Source organism: Toxotes jaculatrix, chromosome 8, assembly GCF_017976425.1.
Source record: "Toxotes jaculatrix isolate fToxJac2 chromosome 8, fToxJac2.pri, whole genome shotgun sequence".
NCBI classification, from domain to species: domain Eukaryota; kingdom Metazoa; phylum Chordata; class Actinopteri; family Toxotidae; genus Toxotes; species Toxotes jaculatrix.
In genome coordinates this window covers 28,012,447-28,035,728 of record NC_054401.1, presented here as the reverse complement: position 1 = coordinate 28,035,728, position 23,282 = coordinate 28,012,447, and the positions used below count along the sequence as shown (strand labels likewise).

Below are 23,282 nucleotides of genomic sequence, written 5' to 3'. Positions count from 1 at the left end.
TCCTGTATGACGGAACATACTAACACCCCCCCTCCCCCCCCACCCAACACCACCACATGGCCTCATTCACTCTGTCACTGCTTCTTTCTTTACCGGTTCATTTATGCCACCAGCGCCTCCTGCAAACATCACAGAGGACAGCGAGCAGCTTCACCAACACGATGTCACAGAGGTTCATGTCAGGAACAGTAATTAAACTGGCTAAGGTTGTTTATTTGTTTTTTGTTTGTTTGTTTGTTTCAGTACTTGTTTAGCTTTTTCCAGCTGGATACAGCTTCCTTTTTTTTTTTTTTTTTTTTTTTTTTTAAATCCCACCACCAGTTGTAGGTCTCAGTTGTAGCTGTGGCCCCTCATAGGTTGTGTGTAAGTGTAGATAAGCTGTGAGCAGTTAAAGCTCTAAGCAGACTTTTTGCAAAAAAAAGCAAAAACTGAAGAAAAGTTTGAAAGAAAAAAAAAGAACCGAATTTCCCAGGGTGCCCCATCTTGTAACTTCACAGATTTATCGTATCCCATCGCACATCCTGACCCCCTCCATTAGTAACCACTAGACTACACCATCAGAAGAACTCAATGTTCAAACTAGGTCAAACTGCTGCCTGGTTCTGTTTATGAGCTCATGGTGGAGAAATCTCCACTCTTCCTTATTTTAGGGAGAACATACCAGCCTGTAAGACAACGTGATCGTGACACAAAATTTAGAGAGAGCAGCGTGGTTGTGCATACTGTACCTTCACATTGTCTGGATGGAGACCCCCAGGGTGTTTGTCCATGTACTGACACAGGTCTGTGTGCTGTAAAACAAAAGAACAGCACAAAATGTTTCATCTGCTGGCTCTGTAATGTTTCTGTGCATTTGCATCACAAAATAAAGACGCGTCAGAAGAGTGAAGGATGAATGAAGGATGATCTGCTGCCTTTTCTTCTTTACTATTTAACGACAGGTAGAAAAAAATCATTTCATTCGCTGAGCCACTCAAAGGACTACCAGCAGCTTTTAAGGTGGAATGTTTTCTTGCATGTTACTCAGTACATTAGCTGACGTGCATCAATCAATTCACCTTAAATGTCAATATGACAACTCTGGCCATTCCATTTGTTTTTACTGGCTCTTGCATGACGTGATTTAGTGGTCTGAGTGATCAGATCTCAAATGCATCCTCAATCACCTGAGCCATTAACATAAGGTCTGAACAGAGCCTAAGAAGATTTATCCTGACATCATGGTGGTTGGGAGTCATTTCTGTTACCTGTGTGGCAAAGCAGTCCAAATCTGGACGCTCTTTGTAGACAGGGGGGGTCTTCAGAAACCCTCCATCCACTGACATGCCTGCAGTGTTACACTGACCTGCCCTACACCCCTGTGTTTTGTTAGCAGACCGAAGATGGAGGAGATGGTGTCTCTGAGATAAAAGTGATATTTACAAATCAACCCGTCTCCGCCGCTGCTGCCCACACCAGCAGAGCCTCCTCTGCTCACCAATTCAGCACGGACTCACCTTTCAATCTTACTCAAAACCTGCTCTCTATCTCACTTTCCATTTCCTCGTCGTTTATTTTCTTCTCTGTCGCTCAGTAAAAGATTTCATGCCCTTTTCCCCTTCATTTTTTTTTGCTCCCCCTCTCCTCATGGATGTCACCCTCTTCCTGTCAATCATCATTAGCTGTGTGAGGAGAACAATAGATGGATTTTTCCGGTTTGAAAAACCCTCTGAATGTAAAACAGCCCGGGCTGATTACGGAACTGATGATTTATGATACGTCAACATTAAACCACCATACATTTATACAGCTTGAAATTTTACCATTTTAGTCCAACAAATAACCATTAGCCAGCAAATTAAATTCATAAATGAAAAAGAAAGCAGTTCCTCATATTCACAGGATTGTGTCAAAGGATTATTTAGTCAGGGATGTGAATAATCAGCTCAGTTAACTGACCTCTCTGTTTAAACTCCAAACCCAAACTGATCTCAGCTCTCCTTCATCATTTTAAACATGACCGGCTGAGCTCCTCTCACATCTCTCCTAATCTCCTTTCAAAGCTGAATCTTTGACATGTGTTACATCTACCAACAGGGGGCATCACACTCTCTCATCTCATTAAATGCAGTAGTAGTGATGAAGAGCTGAGTAAGCCGGTTGCGGCTGAGAGACTTGGCCTCGCTCAGCATTTCAGGATCAGAGATTGACCTGAATATTAATGTGACCATCAGAAGCTGTTGTCAACTGGTACAAATGCAGGGAGACAACAGAGGATTTTGGAGAGAGTTCAGTGTTATCCAAAACTTTCTGAAAGCTGGGCCCAACTGTATTTTCTAATATTAACTGGTAAAGATGTTTTGGATTGAGGTTTTCCGCCTCTGGGGCTGGCCCAGTAATTCAATATTATTGCTCTGACTTTCAGTGGTTTAGACGGGATTTGGAAAAGGAAAAAAAAAAAAAAAAAAAATGGGTTTGTTATCATTTAAGCAGACATCTTACCAGAATCTGCTATTTTCTACTTATCAGATCTGAAACCATTTGGATGAATGATCAAATCTAATGACGTTTTGAGTAATTACAGTTTCATTAATAACTAAAATGATTTAATTTAGATCTAAAATCTTCTTTTGTCTCCTAAAAAGGCAGAAACAAATTTTAAACAATTAATGCAACAATTAATGGTCACCAGAGGCACGGACCTCTGCTCCTCATTAAATCCAGTTCTGGATTGCCTTTTGCAATCAACAAACAACATCCCTATGCTTGATGTATTCCAGGAGTATAACCTAGTGTGTCGTTTTCCTATGGGTCATAAATAGGTCATTAGAAAGCTCTTGGTGTCCTTTAAGTCCACCATATTTGACAGGACAACTGTGGAAATGTACTAAAACAGTGACCTTCCCATAAAATGGCTGCCTGGCTTTCTGTTGTGGGCACAGACACACCAGCCTCTGTTGGGGTCTGGCTGCCGTCTTACGGTCCCGAGCAAAGAGCAAAGGAAAAAAAAAAAAAAAAAGCAAGCACAGGCTGCTTTAACATTGTACCCTATAAACGAGAGTATGCCAATCAAAATATCCACAGCTCATGTTTCCGTGAGGCCAAGAAGCACTTAAAAACTGAAACTTCCATCAGTGAGAACACGCTGAGGTCAAATCGATCACGCTAAAGACAGAGGCATCGGCAACGGAGCTCTGTTTCCATCTGAAGCTGTGGTTTCTTTTCCTTCTTGAAAACACTAAAAACAGATTCTCAGTCTAATTCTTCAGAGCTTTCTGGTCCATGCACGACGGGTCCGATCTCAGCGCAGCAGAGTGCACACTCACCACATACTCAAAGACCAGAGTCAGGGTTTCCTTGGTGTGGATGATGTCATGGAGGAGCACGATGTTGGCGTGCTTCAGGCCTTTCAGAAGAGACGCTGCAGACACAGGGCAGAACAGACAGAGACGGGAGGGTTGATGTGAGGCACATACTAAGATACCAGAGGACTTGCTATGATCTATGCCTTCATTAGCTGCATCATTAGAATGCAACACGGGCCCCCGAGTTAAGCCTCACTACATACACAGGATTAAAAAAAACAAAAAAAAAAAAACAGATTAAAACAGAAAGAGAAAATACAGGGTGGATTTACTGCTGGAAGTTCTCACACTCATTTGTCAACATGTTTATGATGTAATAGACTTTACTAATCACAGCAGTGAGATGATGTCTTGGGAAGATGATCAAGTCTCCTATTACTTTCCTAGCAAAGCTTACAGAGTCTTACTGCGGAGGCTGGGTGTGATCAGATCACACTCTGGGACGGACCTGATAAGACTTTCACATGTGATTCGTTTCATCTGCGTTAACACCTTGAGTACAATTAGAGAAGCCTGTGCAAATAACAGACACGGGTATGATAACTGAGGTTTACAGAATTTGCAGGGGTCAGTGTTGCATTATAAAACTCGTCACTCCAGCGTGAGCGTCCGTATTTGAACGAGAAAGAATAAAACTATTTTAGAAGTTTTCGGATTATACTCAAGCAACAAACTGCAAAGTTCTTTTTCCAACAATTACAGAGACAAATTTTTTTTTAGACACAAAAAAAGCCGACAGACAAACTCGTCCGGGCCACCGCAAAGCAATAAAGGGAATAGCTTCATCAGGACAGAATGTGAGAGCAGCATAATAAGTTCAATTTTTATTATGAGACATAAAATGGGATTTTCAGATGGCTGCCAATGTTATTAATTTAGAAAACACAAAGTTCTCTTCCAAGGGCACGGCGGGGAGCTTTGACGGTCAGATCCTCAGAGAGCCGGGCGAATGAGAGAGCCTCATGAATACATTCATCCTGTATGAGTTCCTAAAGGTTGTTAAAGAAAAAATCAGATAAGCATATCAAAGGCAGGACTCCTCACAGTAAGCAAGAGGTTAGTGCTACAGTCAGATACCTCAAAGATCCTGTCACCAGCTCCAAGATCCAAGCCTCTCCCTCACACACACACACCCACCCCATCTCTGGTAATGGGCACGAGTGTCTAGTTTTAATAAGCGTGGATACAAACACACACACACACACACACTCCTCTACTCTGGATATTACTTTATTCAGCAGCGGTCTGCAATGCTGCTCACATATCTGCGCTGGGAGCTTCCTGCACAGTAATTGCTGAATTAGTTCAATTTCAAAGTGCCTTTCTGATCTGCTCACAGGGAGAGTTTGGACTCCGTGTGTGTGTGTGTGTGTGTGTGTGTGTGTGTGTGTGTGTGTGTGTGTGTGTGTGTGTATCATACACAGATCAAACAGACAGAATCATTTTCTCATCTGTCGTCTCTATTCAAATTCCAGCTGCGCAGGTGGAGGTGAGTGTTTCTTCTTTAAGTCCAACCAGTAAACTGAAGAGCTTCAAGTGCTTCACAAGACAGACCAAGCTCATGCAAGGGGTAAACTGATACAGCACAGGAGGTCACACAGACATCTGAGCACTATGAGCAACATACCCTTAGAGGAGACAGTCTTTTTTTTTTTTTTTTTTTTTTAAATACAGTTTTAATATTTTGTTTCACTTAAATCTTCACTTCAACACTCATCCTGACAGATATAGGACCAGATAGAGGCACATGTTTTTTTTTTTAAACTGTCAAAACAACACTCTGATGACACAAGATACACTGTGGTGTGGATGAAGCATTTTGTTTGTGGGCATCATGGGTTTAAACTCTGATCGCCAGCTGTGAGCAGAAAGCCAGCCTGCATCAGATTTACATGCTTTGTAATTAGATCAAGAGAAAGTCAGAGGTTGTGACTCCTGGAAACTTAGAAACACTTAAAAGGGAAGTTCTTCTAAAACAGTCCTCTCATAAACCTCTTACCTTCTCTTATGGCTGTGAAGGGCGTTCCCTCCTCCTCTTGCAGACGAATCACCTTCAGAGCCACGAGTTTCCCATTCACCCTGTCAACAACGCGGAGGACAAACAAAGTATGCTAATCTGCTGTTTTTACTGACATAATAAAAGAATCTATTAAAAATCAGTCAAGCCCAGAGAACGGCGAGGGCTGTTCACGTCGGTGAAATGTAATTCAGCGGCAGCCGGCGAGTGAAACCTGAGTGCAAGGCCACAGGATTACAACGGAAGCTCACCAATCAAATGTGTTGCAGTGAAGAGCAAAGCAGAATAACATCATTAGTGAGAGAAGATTGGATTGTGTGAAATTTCATGCGTTTACAGTGTGTGAGCTTCATTTTTTTTTTCGGGGGAATTTAATTAGCAAAACCTGGGAGAAGAGCACCGAACCATAAAAAGTGGAACACAACTATTGAATCAGTGAATAAAAACATCCATGCTACGGTGATTACAATAAAAAGAAATTGCAAATCCCACACATGCAGTGTTGAGAAAAAAATATATATTTACATACAGCTATACTCTGTAACTGTTATTGCTTTTCTGTTTAATTAATTTATTCAGTTACAGCCCTGCTCCTGTGTAATTAAATGTAATATCCGCTGGCCTGCATGAGTGGCTCTATATGAACTATAAAGAAGAGAAAGTGGATTAGACAGTGACTCGACACGCACACGCTACTTACTTGCTCTTTCCTTTGTAAACTGTAGCATATGAGCCCTCTCCCAGTTTCTCCAGCTTTTCATAAGAGTCTGCCTTCCCAAACTTGGGGCTTGTGGGCTGAGGAGAAAGAAAGAGATATGAAAACGTAATATGAAAGGATGAATTCAGTAACCCAGAAGAAGTAAGAGTCTCGGAGGATTTCCCCAGAAGACATGACACTTGTCTTGTTGAGCGATATTAAAATCTGGAGGCTCCCCACTGCATCATCATCAGGGAGGGAGGGGGGGTAGTGTCAGTGAACAGGAGGAGAGAGAATTTCACGCGCTTCGTGGAAGAAGAAGTCTTGAAAGAAGACTACTTTTCATTTAATCGTCAGCTCATAACTTTGAGACACTTTTCACTTAACTCGACAGCTCACAGAGGAAAGAAGTAATAAGTACAGCTGAGGACCGAATGTGTTGTTACCCAACTCCTACGAAACTCGATAACTTACCGAGGGATGAGTTAGCAACATTTCGTTATAAGGAAAAATACTGCAGTGATGTAGTGTACATCAGTACACTGTGCAGTATATGATTTTTAGGTTTGTGACCTCAGAGACTGCCTGTGTTAAGCTTGACCAGGTCTAAATCAGATCTTAATCCTCAAAACGCCGTGTGAGGACAGACCAAAATGTCCTCAGTTTCCCAAAATGTCCTCACTCCATCAGGTTTATGCTCAAATTGGTCTTTGCCACATCTGCACCGTCCTCACTGTTTTATTTCCCCTCTCTTGTTATCTCAACCATCCTGTGCGGCGCGATCACAGGAAGTGAATCTCTATCTTCTCCTCACCGGTTGGCCTGAGGAACCTCTCACACAGACTCCTGTCGCCTCCCTCTCAGTCACGCTGAGACGGGCTGCTAACACATTCCCTTCTTATGCATTTTTAAGCCCGTGAATAAAGTCATTTTCTGTCTGCAGCGTGCCGCATCAACCGTTTCCCATCTGCCCTTCTTTATATGGATGAGTGCTTGAAAGTAAAAAAAGAAAAAAAAAAGAATCGCTCAACCTACATGGAATGACATGATACAATAAAAGCACACCTAAAGCAGATCGACAGCATTCAGTTTCACATTAACACAAAAAGCTGCTACCTTACTTTGCTAAGGGATTTGTTGTCGTAGCATCGTAGCATCAGTGAATGTAACTCGGGACTGGATCTACCTGTCTATGAAACGTTTCTGAGAGAGTTGGGTTGGTCGCACGATCTGAACAAAACAGACCATGAAAGGGACAATTTACGCATTTTCATAATCATGGCTGAAACAATTCATTAGTGTCTCGCAGCGATGCTGGCAGGCAATCAGTCAAGCCTCATATCACACTTATTAAATCTTATTTGTGTGCACATTCATTAAGGCGTTTCACATTTGGAGCTCAATGAAAAAGGAACCACATATGTATAAAAACCTGAAAATCTCATTTGCATGATTAAGAAAATCGCTTTGTTTGTAAACAGACTTCAATTAAGCATGTGCAGGAGCGCAGGCTGGGATTTTTGTTTTATTTATTTATTTATTTTTCTTTCCGATGGGGAGAGAGAAACGAGCTTGCTGCCAAAACAAAACACCTGAGAAATATAGAAAGTAGCTGGAGCTTTGACAGCGTTTGAAAATCCGTGTCAAAGCCAAGCGAGCGCTGAAATGAATCTGTGTTCCACTAATAATTTGAGTGTATGTGATCGTCAAAAATGATATCAATTTAAACCTACAATCACTGCTGCACAAATCCCAGGCATCATTTTCTGCTGTGGTCATAGAAAACATATCCCGCCCTCACTTTTCAACATTGTCCTTTCGCCCCACAGATCCATTAGCACGGCCGCAGACTCTTTATTAACAATGGGCATTTTGAAAATATCAACAATGACTGAGTTACTTTAAAATGAGTCCCTTTTCATGAAGCATCTTCACCACTGTGCCTGCGCCATCGAACAAAAATATAAACCTTTGAATCTGATGTTCTGTCCCAAGAAAGCTGAGGATCTATCAACACACAGCCAAAAGACTGAAACATGAAATCCAGTGTTTTTGTCTTGAATCTTCGGAGCTTAAAATAAGTGTCTAAGCACACAGGAGAGCCTGTAACAGATAATGTAATTATAATATTACCCCACCCCCCAAAAAAAAAGATGCTGGCATTGAACAGCAATTGAAGGTAAGACAGGAGGCAAGTACAACACATAATATGCAATAAATACAATTTGTTTTAGAGACAGAAGAATTGCAGACTCGGTTTGTGTCCCTACGTCTGACATTAGACTGTGGTTACTCTGTATTTGATGTGAAGGCTGGTTATAAAAACGCATGGCTAGAAGTTCTGTCCTCTAATATGAGACGCGTCTACTGTAAGTCCAAAAAGCCAAAAACAAAGACTGCCCAATTATGACCAAAAGAAAAAAGAAATTACCACCACCACCCCCCCCCCCCCCACCTACTATCTCAGAACTACAAGCTGCATTGCCATGGCAACACTGACAAAACCGTGGACTGCTTTCTCATCCTTTCTCACATAACTCCCCCTAAAACCGCCAACTGTTGCTTTTCTTATTAAAGCTTTGGACGGAGTCAGGCTAGTCGTTTCCCCTCTGCTTCCAGCCTTTATGCTAAGCTAACACGTGGCATTAAGATCAACCGCCTCATCTCACTCATGGAAAAGAAAGCAAATAAGCATTATCCCCAAAAACACTGAGGCATTCCTCTCAAGTCATCATCATTAGGCAGCCTCACAGAGAGAGAGAGAGAGAGAGAGAGAGAGAGAGAGAGAGAGAGAGAGAGAGAGAGAGAGAGAGAGAGAGAGAGAGAGAGCGAGGACAATGAGACGAGGCAGGAAACAACAAACATGCCTCTGGTGAGGTATGGTTTACTTCTTGTTACTGACTCCGGTGCATGGGAATGTCTACAGGAGCTAAAGCTGCCTCACATTTGCTAGCGTTAGCAACCACAAGCTACTGGTCAAACCTGTAGCAGCATCAGTGCATGGAGCACTACAGTGAGTGTGACCACGGTTCTGTGAGGGTGTACTTACAGAACTAGGGCTGGAGTGGCGGCGCAGTTTAGGCGACTCCTTGCCGGCAGACGAGCTCTTGGCGTTGATGCAGGCATTGTTCTCGGAGTGGACCCTCTTCACCTGACTGGCGGGCTTCTCGAACGGGTCGAAGCCGCTCTGCGTGCGCTGAACTCTCACCTTCTTGTCCTCAGGGATGGTGTCCAGGGGCTTGATGACCGAGTCCGTTCCCTGGCAGCTGCGTGTGGACATCTTTGTGACACATATCTGTCAAAAGGAAGAGAGAAAGGAAGAGAACAAAGGAGAGAGATGATAAAATGAGCATTAAAGGAAAAAAAAAAAAAAAAAAAAACCCATCTGTGATTACCAGTGTTCAGCCAAAAACTGACTGTGCCCCCGTCTTCTAGATCCCGCCTGTTTTTCATCTCTCTGTCAGCTTGGGTCTCTTCCCTCCCTGCAGAGACTTGCTGCTACCTCTCTGCTAAGATGAGAGTCTTTTTTTATCTCCATCTCTCTTTTCTCTGATCAAAACAGCTCGAGCCTCAGTCGGCTCTACTGCACACACACACACACACACACACACACACACACACACCGCCGGCTACTGCCGCTGCTGTTTCCATACTGAACATTCCCACATTTATCTCTGACACACATCTACTACACATCCATACAATTGCGTAGATATGCTGCAGATTGTCTCGTACAAGCCCACTGGACACGCACACAGCCCTCCACACTTCCCTTCCATTTTCCAACACAAAGCTTAACCTTACCAGCTGCTGCTCCTCCACCGTGGACTGTGTATATCGAACACAAAGGACGCAGGCGGCATGACATGTTTTGCCACGGCTCCCTTCAGATTAAATATTTAGGCCTGGGCTCCCCTGCAGGAAGAACTTCTAATTACTCTAATACACAAGGAGGAGTCATCTTGCAGCTCGCTGGATTGTTCTTTTAACCGGAGCCAGGTTTCATCGGACACACATTTCTCACAACACACGACTCCCTGCTCCGTAACTCTAACATGTTCACTTCTAACATAAAAAAAGGATCTAAAACAGTGGTGATGATGAAGATCCTCTTATTGTGTCATCCGTGCAACTATGTCCATCCACCATGGGCTTATAAGACACCACAAATTACAAATTACAAGTCAGATGCAGAATGCAACGCAGGGCTTAATGGTTTCAGGAAATATTTAATTGGGATCTTTCTGGCCAGTACTCTGGTTTAAATTGTGATTATTTTTTATATAAATCAAACATGAAGGCTTTCTTTGAGGTTTTACATACAATTAAACACAAAAACTTGACTAATTTTCTAAAGGACAAAAAATAAATTTAGCTCATATTTATCAAAATATCACATTAGCGGTATGTTTGATTGTTTAATATTCAAATATAACCATGATATTGACACGTGGCATTGTATTTATTAGTCAGTTATAACTGATGCATAACTGCAGTGTTTTTAAGGTCATTTTACAAAGAAGATACGATGCTCGGTTTACCAGCTAACTGTCATTTATACTCCACAGGACCAAATTCTAGCTTCTCCAGTCTGAAGCTCACATGAAGAAAATCTCCGTGATTATTTTTTGCAGAAAAAGATTTGGCGTTACCAGCCACGCCGCCAAGCTGTATCTGCTTTGACCAAAAACATTTTACGGCCAAATATAAATGGCGCAGATACAACAACATACAGCAGGAGTATTAACCAGCCACCATCCAAGAGTTTCTCTTTCTTTCTTGATACTCAATATCTCTAAAAAAAATAAATAAATAAATAAAATGAAAGCTAATTAACAAGAGTTGAGTGAAAGTGATAAGAAGAAGAACACATTCAGGCGAGTGAGCAGGCAAAATGGGCCAGAAAAATACACGAAGAGCAAGATACAGGAGGAATAAAAAAAAAAAAAAAAAGGAAATGAGGAGTTTGCAAGCATGCATGGTAATGAGGCCGCCGAGCTGTCATAAACACGAGTCCCATGCACATCCAGCGTGTCCTCAGTGACAGCAGTTGTAATCTAGAACAGCCCATAAACTAACACAAACAAATACCGTCGTTTAGGACCCATCGCACTGCGAGGCATCAATATGTGATGAGTGTCTGGAAAGGATGTGTTCAACAAGGCTTGTGTTCCAAGCGCTTCACATCGGGGGAAAATCATGGGAGTCAAAGCGACGTGACAGAGCGATAGAAAGGTCACCAAAGGTCTTCAAAAGTACAAACGCAGATATACTGGGAATGGCAGACTTTACTCCTTTACTCCTACTCCTTTATTTTACTTTCCATATATATATATATATCTTTTTTTTGTGAATGAGTAACCTTCCTGAAGTGGAAAATGATTATATAAGTTTGTGTTGGTCTTGCGTTCCTTGGTCCTTTGTCATTAACAGCTTCCGTGCTGCATTTTGGAACATGATACCTCCTGTAAGCTACATTGATGCTCTTCATTAGTGTGTTTGGTTACAGGGGCCTGTTAACACGCACACAGAGGACCAACTTCATCGCCTTCACACTCATATACATATTCACATTTGGTGAAACAGCTCTAATGTGTCATTAGCTTAACACCCAAATAATCCTACTCCACTACTGTACGTAGGAGCAGCAATCCTCAGTGCTGTGCGAGGCCAACAGTAGCTGACCAGACACCAACTGGAAATTCTCCAGTAGCCCGTTGCATTTTGGATCCAGTTCCAAGATGGTAAAGTACCTGGATTTGTTAAGCTTCCTTATCAAATCCCAACAAATCCCTTATCAGATCTTACATTCATGATCTTTCTTAGTGCCCTTTGCCTCTTTCTGACACTACAGGAATCTGCAAATATTTTTTTAGTGTCCATTATATTAAAATGAGGAAGCTGTGGCATTTTTAGTGCTCAGCCTCAGACTATTGCCAGTGTTACAACATATCCTATGACCTATTCTGTCCTTGCGACGTGTAATGCTAAGTGCATACAGAAAAAATGGGTGATTTGCTCAGCTGATATTCACTTAATGATAAAGCAGAAGTTTCTACCGTGTTATTTTTAATTTAGCTCCTACAGCTTTAGCACCGCTTCCCCATGAGAAGCTGTTTTCACTGTTTTCTCTTTGCAGCAAAAACAGTAAAAAAAAAAAAAAAAAAAGAAATAAGTCAGGACAGGGGTGATGATTGACACAGAGCGGTAACAACACACGTGGTGAAAAGCCTTACACCCTGTCAGCACAGCACAATCCCCGTGGTTTAGGTGGTAAATAAAAGCATTAGTTCTGGTTTGATATCAAACCTCGTCCCCGACCGGTCGCTCTGCTGCAATGACCCTGACGATTGCAAGCAGCTTGAGAAGAGTGGAAGGAACTGATGGACAGATGGATGGATGAACGGATGGATGTATCATGTGCATGTTCAATACTGAATCCATGCATAACTTTCCACGTGCCAGGAAAAGTAGAACCAGTTTGATTTAAATTAGATGTCTCAGACATCTGTTGGCTGTCAGCTGTGGCAGTAGAGTTACAGAGGCAGGACGGGGGGCACGTCACTTCCAAAACAACTGAGATGAAAACGAGAAGTGCGGATCCAAAATGAGAAGTGCGGCTGCAGAACGCATGGAGACGCACCACTGCACTCTGACACAAGTCACATTCAGAACCACCTACTGCAGACTTCAGGCATCAAGGTCAGAAATAAGCCATGATGGTGCCATCTAGTAGATGCTGGGTGATAAGGCCTGGCACAGAGGCAGCACTGAAGTGAATCCCAAAGGTGTAGGGATGGGGTTGAAGTCCGAGCCGTGTGCAGGCCGGACAGGTTCTTTAACACTTAACTCGTAGTAAACAATGTGCAGATCACACACACTTCTACAGGGTGCAACAAAGGACCCAACAGTCCAACACATTTCACTTACAAGGCCTTTTAATAAAGACATCATGATGGAAATGACAGACAAGACTTACAGGACCCATCGTCCCATCATACTCTCTGACATTAACACATACATATGCATATGAACACATTATCGAATCATTTCTGCCAGACCACTGCTGCCTGCAATTACTATATTACATCCTTAAGCAGAGAGCAGATTATCTACAGCTGATCCTCGGCCAAGAATCTGTCTGCTCCATCTGATTCCACCAATCTCATCTGTCTCATCACACACAGAAATAAAGACGGCAGCTTAAACGATGACCTGGAAGTGGCAAAGCTTTACTTGTGCATTGTGGATATTTACACTTCTGTGTATGTATGTGATCTCTATTAGCTTAGCTTCTATCAGCATTAGAGTAGATCATGTCTGACAACAGAAAATTCCAAATCAGCTTAAACCTTGCAGCTTTAACTGTAGTTTAATCATTATATTAAAAACATGTAAGCATTAAAAAAAAAAAAAAAAAAAGCCCACTCAGAGTAAAGTACAATTCTGTGCATGAATGATAGGGAGGCCAACTTTGCTCACTGGTTTATGGCAGCATGTGGATTCCCTGCTACATCTGGCTCTCCTCTGTTGCCAGAATGGGAACGCCCCGCCAAGACAGGAAACCCTCAGCACGGATGCAATTACACCATATCGATTCTGGTTGAGGGACAGCCTTTAATCACTGCGACCCACCCCCCCCCCCCCCCCCTCTCCCGCCGCTCCTACCAACGCACACATGCACACATATAAACAAACTGTGATAAACTGCATTGTTCTCCTATCTATAATTTATTCTGTGCTGCGGCAGTGACCCCATTGCCCCACAGGGATCATTTAAGATTAATCTTATCTTAGAGTGTTCATACAATAGGCTAATGGAAGAGGTAGGCAGTAACACAGTGGGCAGGCCCCGGCTAATGCAACTATCTCTGGAGAAGCAGTTACTGATGGCATTAGCTTGAATGATGACAAGAACCACAGAGGCCATAAAAGACCAATCAGCCACGAAGCCCGGTTATGTGCTATGCTAACTCAAGGCTATCAGCCATGTTAACTTGGCCACACTCAGGGCTCACCCGCTGCGTAAACTCATTTCACCGAGACAACAAAGCAGGGCTATCGGTTTGCCTGGGCTCATCATTCTGATAGTGAGACGATACACCAGAGAAGAGAGACTGGAAAAAAAAACACCTCATCCTCCGCTCCATCTAACCACACTGTCTGGACAGCACAAGCCTTTGTTTCAGTGTTTTTCAGGAGCAGATCAAGCTGTGTGTGTGTGTGTGTGTGTGTGTGTGTGTGCGTCTGTGCTAAAAATAGCTGCTGCCTCCTCAAACACAGCAGCTTTTTTTGTGCGATATCTTGGTCAGGGCCTTTTGGCAGAGATTTGAACCATAGATGGGTGAACACGGAGGAATGATCCGGTAATGACGGACAGTTTAACAGCGGAGGACCTGACTGAGGGTTGAGCTCTCTGTGTGCAAGGTGAGGCTCACATGACCAGCGCGGGCAGCCGCTGACCACATTCCGTCGCAAGTTGAAAACAAGGCTACGACATGTTAAGTAGAACTAATTGAATCTGATGTGGTGCAGTGCAGCATTATCATTCCTGTGGAGTGGTGTTTCAAATGAATACCGGATAACAGAATGCTAGAGTGCAATCTTCACACTTCCTCAGGCTCTGTGTTGGTCTCAAACGACTCCTGAGGGAAAGATCTGTACCTCTATAGCTGCTAAATGCTCCACTATGTTCACCGGCTAGTTGTTCACTTGTGTTGGTGCAGGCCAGGAAACATGTAGGGAGTTCATCAGAGCTTATTCCATGGAATGCTGCTCCCTGTTGCTGCTGGAAAGCAGTGATGAGATTCTGGTGTCTGGCCTGAGGTGGAAAAATTAGTCAGGGTTGGAACTTCTCTCTCAAGCCCTCTGTCGCTGTTCATTTTTCATACATAACACCGTGAATGTCTTCAAGGAAAGACTGTTTTTAAAGGTGTGCATTGCTACTGTGCACTGGTATATGCATCCACTTATGTACTAGTTCCCATGCCTTGGCCTATAGGGTTTGGGAAGCCACTCACTATGGCTGATTGTGATGGTAAATTGTGTCTCCACACAGAGTTCTTTTGTGATGAATTATTGTCATTTCATTTTTGGCACACCTAGCCTACTTTCCCCATATCCTTGAGTTCTGTTGGCTTCCTGCCAAAGCCAATGTGACTTCTCTCTGCAAGTCACTCACTTAATGTACCAGCAAAAATAAAAAATATGGAAGTGCGTTTTGCTCCTTTGCTGCTGTGGCTCTTTATCATTTTTGCCTTAAGATATTGTGGATGAGAACCTTAATTATCATATGTGGTGGAATAAAATATCCCAACAGGCCAGAGGCTCTTCATTACAGCGGTGTGTACCGACATCACCGCTGCAGAAAACAGCACACATTCTAAAAAAAAAAAACAAATGACAAGCCTACAGTGCAGAAAAGCCATACATGTATACTGACCACTTTAGGGTTCATTCTCCAGAAATCCCACCGTGGCAGAATAGAAACTTTAAAGTCCAGCACACTCGACATTAGCAGAACGGAAAACCGTAAACCTGGGCAAAGACAAGGTGAGCCAAGCAGAGAGCGGCATCCCTTGCCTTGCTGTGATAGGCTGAGAAGCCCGTCAATCAAAGACACACTCCTCAAATTAAGCTCCGTCTTAAGTCCTAATGTTGTCTTTAACAAAAAAAAATAATTTCCATGCGGGCACAAGACAAACGCTACTAGCTACAGCATTATGCCCTAGTGGTTGATGCTTGGTTCAAAAACACACAGACACACACGAATCACAAAAAAAAAGTTAGTGTAGAAATATTCTGAAATACACCAGTGGCCTGACCTTATAACCGCATTCAAAAAGTGTTTCTTTCCTGCATACTGCTTACATTTTGTATGCATTCCTAATGAATAAACATCTACTGCTGAGTTATTTCAGGAATAATCAGTAATACATTAGGCTAGGTGTTTTTTTTTTTTTGTAATAGCTAAAGTGACATTCCCTTATTTTTGATGGTGCAAGTATTTCTGGATTTCTATCCAGAAGCTGAAGGTAAACCTGATTTGAAATTTTGCAGATTTGAAATTGAGTTCTTTTAAACTGTAATACACTGCATCACCGTGACACTACAGGCTGTCGTTTTATTTTTGCGATGAACCGTACCATGACGCAGCGCGTTTCATCCACCATCTTATGTATTTATCACGGTGTCATTGCTTGTAGTGCCTTACAAATGGTTCCCATGTGTATCTGTACCTCTGATTCCAAACATGCTTTCACAGTTCAAACTCAGCAACCAGTGCCAAACAGCCTCTTCCTTCACAAGAACCTGCATGTAGGAGGCTTTTTTGAGTTCCAGCAGACTTCTTGGAGGAGGAAATGTTCTGGACAGTTAGTTACTCTGCCAGACCTGATTATTGCAGCCGGGCCATTGCCTTTGATTGAGATGCTAGAGGACAGAAAATGCAGGAACATAAATGACCAAACTGGCTGCCTTCCCAGCGCTTCCGGCTTTCAGGAGAGCACACTGTTGCTCAGGAGAATGGCCCGTGGCGTGGTCAGACTCCACCCCCACAGACTTAACTCCTCACACCCACGGCAGCCACTACCCTTCGCTCATCTTCAACACTGCTGTCATGTTCAGGCTGTGAAACCTGAGTCAGCAGCAGCAGCAGCAGCAGTATCGTTAAAATACTTCACTAAGGAGAAAAACTTTTTCACTTAATGCAAAAGTGCTGGTGGCAATTTTCTCATTCTGTCTCCCAGAAGACCAGTCCTACTCTGAGGACTCATTACGGTTTCTTGATAGACCATTAAGCTGGAAAAGCATCAGAATGAGTTCTCATTAGTTAAGTATGATTTGATGCTGTGCTTCCTTCAAAGTTTTAAGACTTCTCTGCTGGTAGGACTAAAATTGCAGCACTAGTGCTGTTCTCAGAAACAAAGACAAATTTGCCATTTGCCATTGGCCTAACCATTCATTAGACTTCCATTTGTTGTTTGTTAATAATTAAAAAGCAACACATACAATGTATGTATTTCGTACTATGAAGAAGGAGTCCAGTAATTTAGTACTGCAACTCACAGGAGTCGGATTAAAAATAATCTGGGCAGCACCAGAGGATCCTGACTCCTGGTCCCCGACATAGGTTAAGAAAATCCTGGGTCCTGCATTGTCAAGAGATATTTCACAGGATAAGTAAATCCTTTGACCTGCATCCCAATCTACCTAACTGTCGTTGGAGATTGAGTCAGGTTAAGGGGGCAGACCAAAATGACTATGCTACTGTCAGTACTGTCCATAGAGCAGTGCCAAAAAGCTAAGGTACGGTTATTAATTAAAACCTATTCTAACAACCATTAAGTTTGTAGTGTTGTATAGTGCTTGTTGTAAAACAGACATTTAAGTACTGTTCTCTTGTCTCATGTTGCGATTTTATGTAAAAGCTAATGCAACAGGTCCACATGAGCAACAATATGGCATTAACTGGATGTGGATTTCTAATTGGACATTCACTGCTCACTCATTAACACAAGTGCCACTTAAGCAAACACCTTCATTTTGTAGCCACTCGATCTGAATGACACCACGTGCCATTTCTGGGGAACTGCATTTGAATAAAAGCATAATGTCGGTCACGCAGTCAGAGGCCTGTATGCAGGCCTGTCTTGCGCTGACGCTCTTTGTACTGACCTCTCCTTCTAGGTGCCAGCACAGGCAGCACTGAAGATCTGGATTTACAAGACATTTTAGGCACCTAATCCTAATATTGATGTCCAGTGCTGCTTACTAAGTGAATGAAGCTGTACTCGAGTTGTAGCAGCCACAGGATTTGTGTTGAACCAGCGAGCAACATTCACTTCTGCAATGTCTGTCCAATAGTTCCCACACCATCAGAAAGGACAAAGTTCTTGCAATGCAAACAGGTCCATTGTCATTTTACAAGAGTCACAAAAGGTCAAAAAGGTTGGGAATCAGACATGACCCACTTCATTTCAAAACTCCTCCTGACCTTCATGAGCAGCTATGAAAAAAACAAGGTGTTATAAATATAAACTGAAACATTATAACAGCCAGTTTTAGCCTGGGATGTATTTAGAAGACGACTTTAATAAGAATAATTTATAAAGTACTCCAGTACAGTATTTTCCAGGTTAATGATGGGGGTGCTGTGGTTAGCCAGTCGCATGTATGACTTATAAAGCAGCATTTGAAACCCCCTTTCTAATGGCAGAAAATAACTTTTCAAAACAAGACAATCTAACAGTCACTGGCACCTTTAAACAAAGCAAAAGGTCAGACACACAGAGGTGTGAAAGTAGGCAGGGTTTGAACTACGACACCACGAATGCTTTCCAGGGAAGACTATCTCAAAGTGTGCGGTTTTATTCCCATTTATGCTATTCATCATGTCAAGCCAACAAAGACGTGAAGATTACACAAAGTTTTTGGAGAGGGATCCAGGAAGCTGCCAGGAGGGGGCTACGACAGCAGGCTTTTTGTCCACCTTTCAGCTTTGCCGACAGGTCTGAACATGGCTGCCTTTAGACATGGTCAAACTACACTTTACACAACCTTGTTGCTTTGATCAAGGTTCCTTTGAGGCTAAGAACTGTAACTTATCTATTGTGCATCTGTCCCACACAAATGCTTTCGACACCCTGCCAGGCCACGATGGTAGCCACCTCAAAACATGGTAACTTATACTTTTTTCTTGCACTTATTGAAGCAAGCTTTGGATTTGAAGCAGAGGCAAAAAATAGGTTTTGTCGTTTCATCGCCATTAAGAGGACACTACTCCAGACTTGGCTGTATATCCTGACAACACTTATCCGCTCTCAAACACGACACCCTGATACTTCACTCCTCCTCCTATTTCAGCCCTCCTTCCTTATTCTTCCTTTTCCAAACAGCCTGGCCTGCTGTCTTCCCAAGGAGCTGCATATGGCCCTGCAGAAAGCCTCAGTCCGCTTCCACGAAACGCTGCCACAGATGGTAAATGGCCTGTCCCCTGTCTCTCTCTCCCCCTTGTCCTCCCTACAGTGCCCACATTCCATCCCTCTGGGCTCGGAAAAAGACGAGCATGTTGCAAAATTGCTCAAAGTGGGACGACGTATTGTAGAGTGAGCAGAAATAGAGCAGAGCATCCCATCCATTAGACCAGTGAACATCAGCACCCATTTCACCACCACAACGGAAACGCTACCTATTAGTACGGAGGAGATGGTGGTATTGGTGGTGGAGGGGGGGGATGGGGGGGGGGCTGACACTGCTGACGTTGTTCCAGGCAAGAGGTAACACTGAGACTTTGTTGCAAAAACTGCAGATAGAGCTAAACACACACACACACACACACACACTGCCTTCTCCCTTCTCCCACTACTTCCTTGCTATCTCCAAAGTCGCTCGTCACATCCTTCCCTCTGAGATGAGACTCAGGTGGGCCATCCACTTTCAAGCTGTCGTGCTAGCATGAGAACTCATCATCACAGCTCGACCCCCCCCCCCCCCCCCCCCCAAAACAAAAACCACACGCACTCATACACACACAATGCACACACAACCCATATCTGCCCCATAATGCACATGTCATCTGCACATCTTCACACCGCCTCGTACAGTATTAGGCGTGTGTGTGTGTGTGGTATGTCTGGGGAATACTATTCATGCTCAACCACACACACACACACACACACAGTCACGCTAACAGAAGCAATGCATCTGAAGCCAGAGAAGACGGAGGTGTGGGGGGGGGGGGGGGGGGTAATGACAAGGGATGCAGGACAAAATAAGCACCAATCTCAGTCTTCCTCTTACCTTCCAGGAGGAAACAGCTCACCTGGATGTCTCTGAAGAGCAAACAGAACGCATTCAGGCCAACCCCTCTCCCTGCAAACCAGCTCAAAACATCTCCCTCTCCCTCTCTCTCTCTCCCCTCTCTTCCGCTCCCTTCGCAAGCTGGAAATGATGAGATTGTACTATAAGCAGAGGGGGGGAGTGAAATCCGAGGCAGCAGAGGGTATTAGGAGGCTGTGTTGTTTCTGGCCGACAGCCCTGAGAGACTGTGAGCTCGTGGCTCATGAGGGACAAGGGTGGGGGGGGGGGGGGGGGGGGGGGGGCCCAGGGACGGTTAGGAATGGGTGTGATGCAGCAGATGGGAGAGGAAAAAGTCCGCCTGCGAGGACATCCTGAAACCCTAGAGGACCCCTGCTCGGCTGAAATGGTACAGCCCAGAGGAGTTTAAGGAAGCAAACAGTGTCTGCAGCAGCAGCTAGCAGCTGAGGCTACAGTGATGCTTACCACGGCATCAGCGTATATGAATCTGAGCTAAATGAAGATGAGCTGGATGAGATTTGATAAGCTGGTGTACAGCTATAAGCTTCCACATGAGAAAATAACAGTACAGAATCATACTATGATATCTATCAGCTAAAATGAGCTTTTCCAAATATGGCATGAGAGGAGTGACTACCTTGCAGCACATCTTTAGCCGTTGGGTCATGGTTTTCGAGCAGCTTCAAGAGAAATTCAATTTACCTGCACAATTTGATTTGCAGCAAATATACTTCAGCCTTTAACAGGAAACACAATAATAAATGTTCTGTTACAAGATAACTTAGGCTTATAAATCAGGTCTCGCTGTACTTTATTCAAACAAACGTCAGAAACTACACTATGTAGTAAACTTTTCCGCTAACAATGGATGGGCTTCAGTACTAGTACTACAACTGCTGTATGGGGAGTGAGTGTGGAAATGTATTTTCAGAACTGGATACTCGACACTCGATTTCCTAATACGTTCATGAGAGTGACACAGGTTGAGTGTGGAACCATATTTTATCCACTTCCGTCAGACTTACACAGTTATCACTGGCATGGTAAGTTTTTTCTGCTCAGGTTACACTTCCAAACCAGAGAAGAGTGTTATACACTGTTTATGAGGAATATTATCCATATACAGTCTCATCATACATCATGAAATGGAAATTAACTCCAGAGGGAAGCACTGTCCAAGGCTTTCTGGGCCAATTACTGTATATATATATGTAGTGACAGTAGAAGCGGCGGACTATTGACCTAGGGCCTGCCTCATGATACCCACGAGCTGTCACCATGGTAACCTATGCTTCGCGCCTAACCTGCGTCGTTAAGTTTAGAGGATCACATCAGACGAGTTAAAAAAAAAGGAGAGTCTTGACATGAAAGTGAACGAGCTCACAGGCCGGAAGAATTATTCCAAATTCATAATTTAAGAGCTGTACGATAATGAGCAGCACCACGGGTTTCCCACTTTGTCTTTAAAACACAAGACTATAGCAAACAGCTCTATTTATGAATTAAGGCTGCTTACAGCGCAAATTCATTCACTGACTGCAGCATTCCTAACAGTGCAGCCTGTTTCATTCATATCCCATTAATGTATTAATATATTTCTATATAGATATAATACCCACTGTGCTTCTGTTTCCCATCAGGTGTCTGGTACTTTAGCACTCTGCCACATCAACAGCCTGTTATTTAACAAAAAAAAACCCAATATGGATAAAAGTTGAAATTAGAAATGGACCTGTGTTCACTTACTGACATATGGCACAGATGCATAAATAATAAATATATAATGCGATCAGGCTACTGCAAATTCAATTTATCCAGTCATGCATAATCCATTTAGAATGCTTATTATTGATTATCATCCGCCTGCTGTCTTTGTATGTATGCTGCTGTGTTCCACACAAATAAACAGTGGAATTTACTGTTTTAAAACTCTTCCAATCTTGAACTGCAGAGAGAACAAAGCCTTTATGTGAAACCAGCTCACAGACAGGTAGTTATTTAGTTATCATTACCCCAGTTTTATAAGTCGTTTATTTTCAAGCCTCCCTCTTATCTGACCTGCTCCCATTTTTAATTTGCTGCTTTGGCCTTTAATGTGAAACACCTGAAGGAAGAGTCAAGTTTAACTTACAGGAGCTTAACAACGACATGTTTGTTTAGCTTCTCTCTATCGGGATGCTATACACACAACCGTGATCCCACTTATTACCCGCTACCTCTCCTTGCTCTACAACTTGTCTCCTATCAGAGAGGAAGTTGAAGAAAGTGAGAAGGAAGGGAGGAAAGGAGGACAAGAAAGGAGAGAAAAACATATGTTTAACAGGGACAACCCACTAAACATATGGGTCTTGAGAGAAAACAAGGGTTTGAGGGTTTTTTTTTTTTTCCTGACAGTGTCATATCTGCTAACAACCACTAGGTGAAGACAGATGAATGCATGAATAAATGTGAGAGAAATACTTCACAAGGAACCACTGCAACGAGTGCTTAACACCAATGATGAGCATGGAAAAAAAGGGGGAACTTAGAGATAATCACTTCAAATATAACAGCTTATTAGACTGTAGTGTATCATAATTATTGTATGCATGAATGTATTTTGAGTCCATCTCCATAACGGGTTTCGTCAATTCAGCCACATTGTCAGAGCTTCACAGAAGAGAAGCTGCCTCCCAAACCATGTCACGCTCTGTCACACTCCAAAACACAAATCATCAGATAGAGGAGACTTTTTCCTTTGTTCCCATTCTCACTCAGATTCACTCTCACCCCTGTTTTTCCCCTCTCTCTCTCTCTCTCTCTCTCTGTCATGGGTGACCTTGACTGACAGGCTTGTTGCTACAGGAACCGCACTATGCCTATTGTGTTCAGTTGAGACAGGAAGGTGTGAAATCCACAATAAGACGCCTCAGATTGGATCGAAAACCAGACTCGATTTCCAAACCGCAGCACACAGCGATCAGTTAAAACCATAAACACTGCACAAAAGATTATTTGCATTTTAACAGGATTTAACCCTGTCAACATACACACACGAGAACACACACACACACAGTTTAAATGTGTGCAAGCGTGGTACAGAATAGTGGGGGGGGGAGCCTGTAGGTCATTCATTATTCAGTGTTACACACAAAACGCTCTGCCAACTCTGGTCCGGAAGCAGATAAAACACACACACACACACACATACTGTATACAGGCCACAGGGCTGACTGGGGGGTCCATCAGGGGGTAAGAGGTGAGAAGGGGTAGAGAGACAATGCACAGCCTGCCTGAATGTGTGATGAGCAGAGGATAAGAATGGGAGCTGGACAGAGAAGTTACCAGGGTCTAATATACCCTCTGTAGTTTATCTGCAGAGGAATAAAACTGAACTAAAAACATGTGAATTCTGTTACCACTGCAC

At 43.1% G+C, this 23,282-nt stretch overlaps 1 protein-coding gene across 4 annotated transcripts in view; it reads right to left on the bottom strand.

Moving 5' to 3' along the window:
• cdk14 (cyclin-dependent kinase 14) overlaps window positions 1–23,282 on the bottom strand; it is a 153,336-nt gene that overhangs the window by 95,991 nt on the left and 34,063 nt on the right. For 2 of the 4 annotated variants that reach the window (XM_041043469.1, XM_041043470.1), the window contains 5 exons: window positions 9,108–9,353; window positions 6,062–6,156; window positions 5,344–5,423; window positions 3,306–3,400; window positions 729–791 (listed from right to left, as the gene is read on the bottom strand). In XM_041043469.1, coding sequence (XP_040899403.1) covers window positions 729–791; window positions 3,306–3,400; window positions 5,344–5,423; window positions 6,062–6,156; window positions 9,108–9,353 — 579 coding nt within the window. Of the gene's footprint in view, window positions 1–728; window positions 792–3,305; window positions 3,401–5,343; window positions 5,424–6,061; window positions 6,157–9,107; window positions 9,354–19,858; window positions 19,957–23,282 lie in introns of those variants that run through there. The other 2 variants (XM_041043471.1, XM_041043472.1) reach the window with 2 other exon arrangements.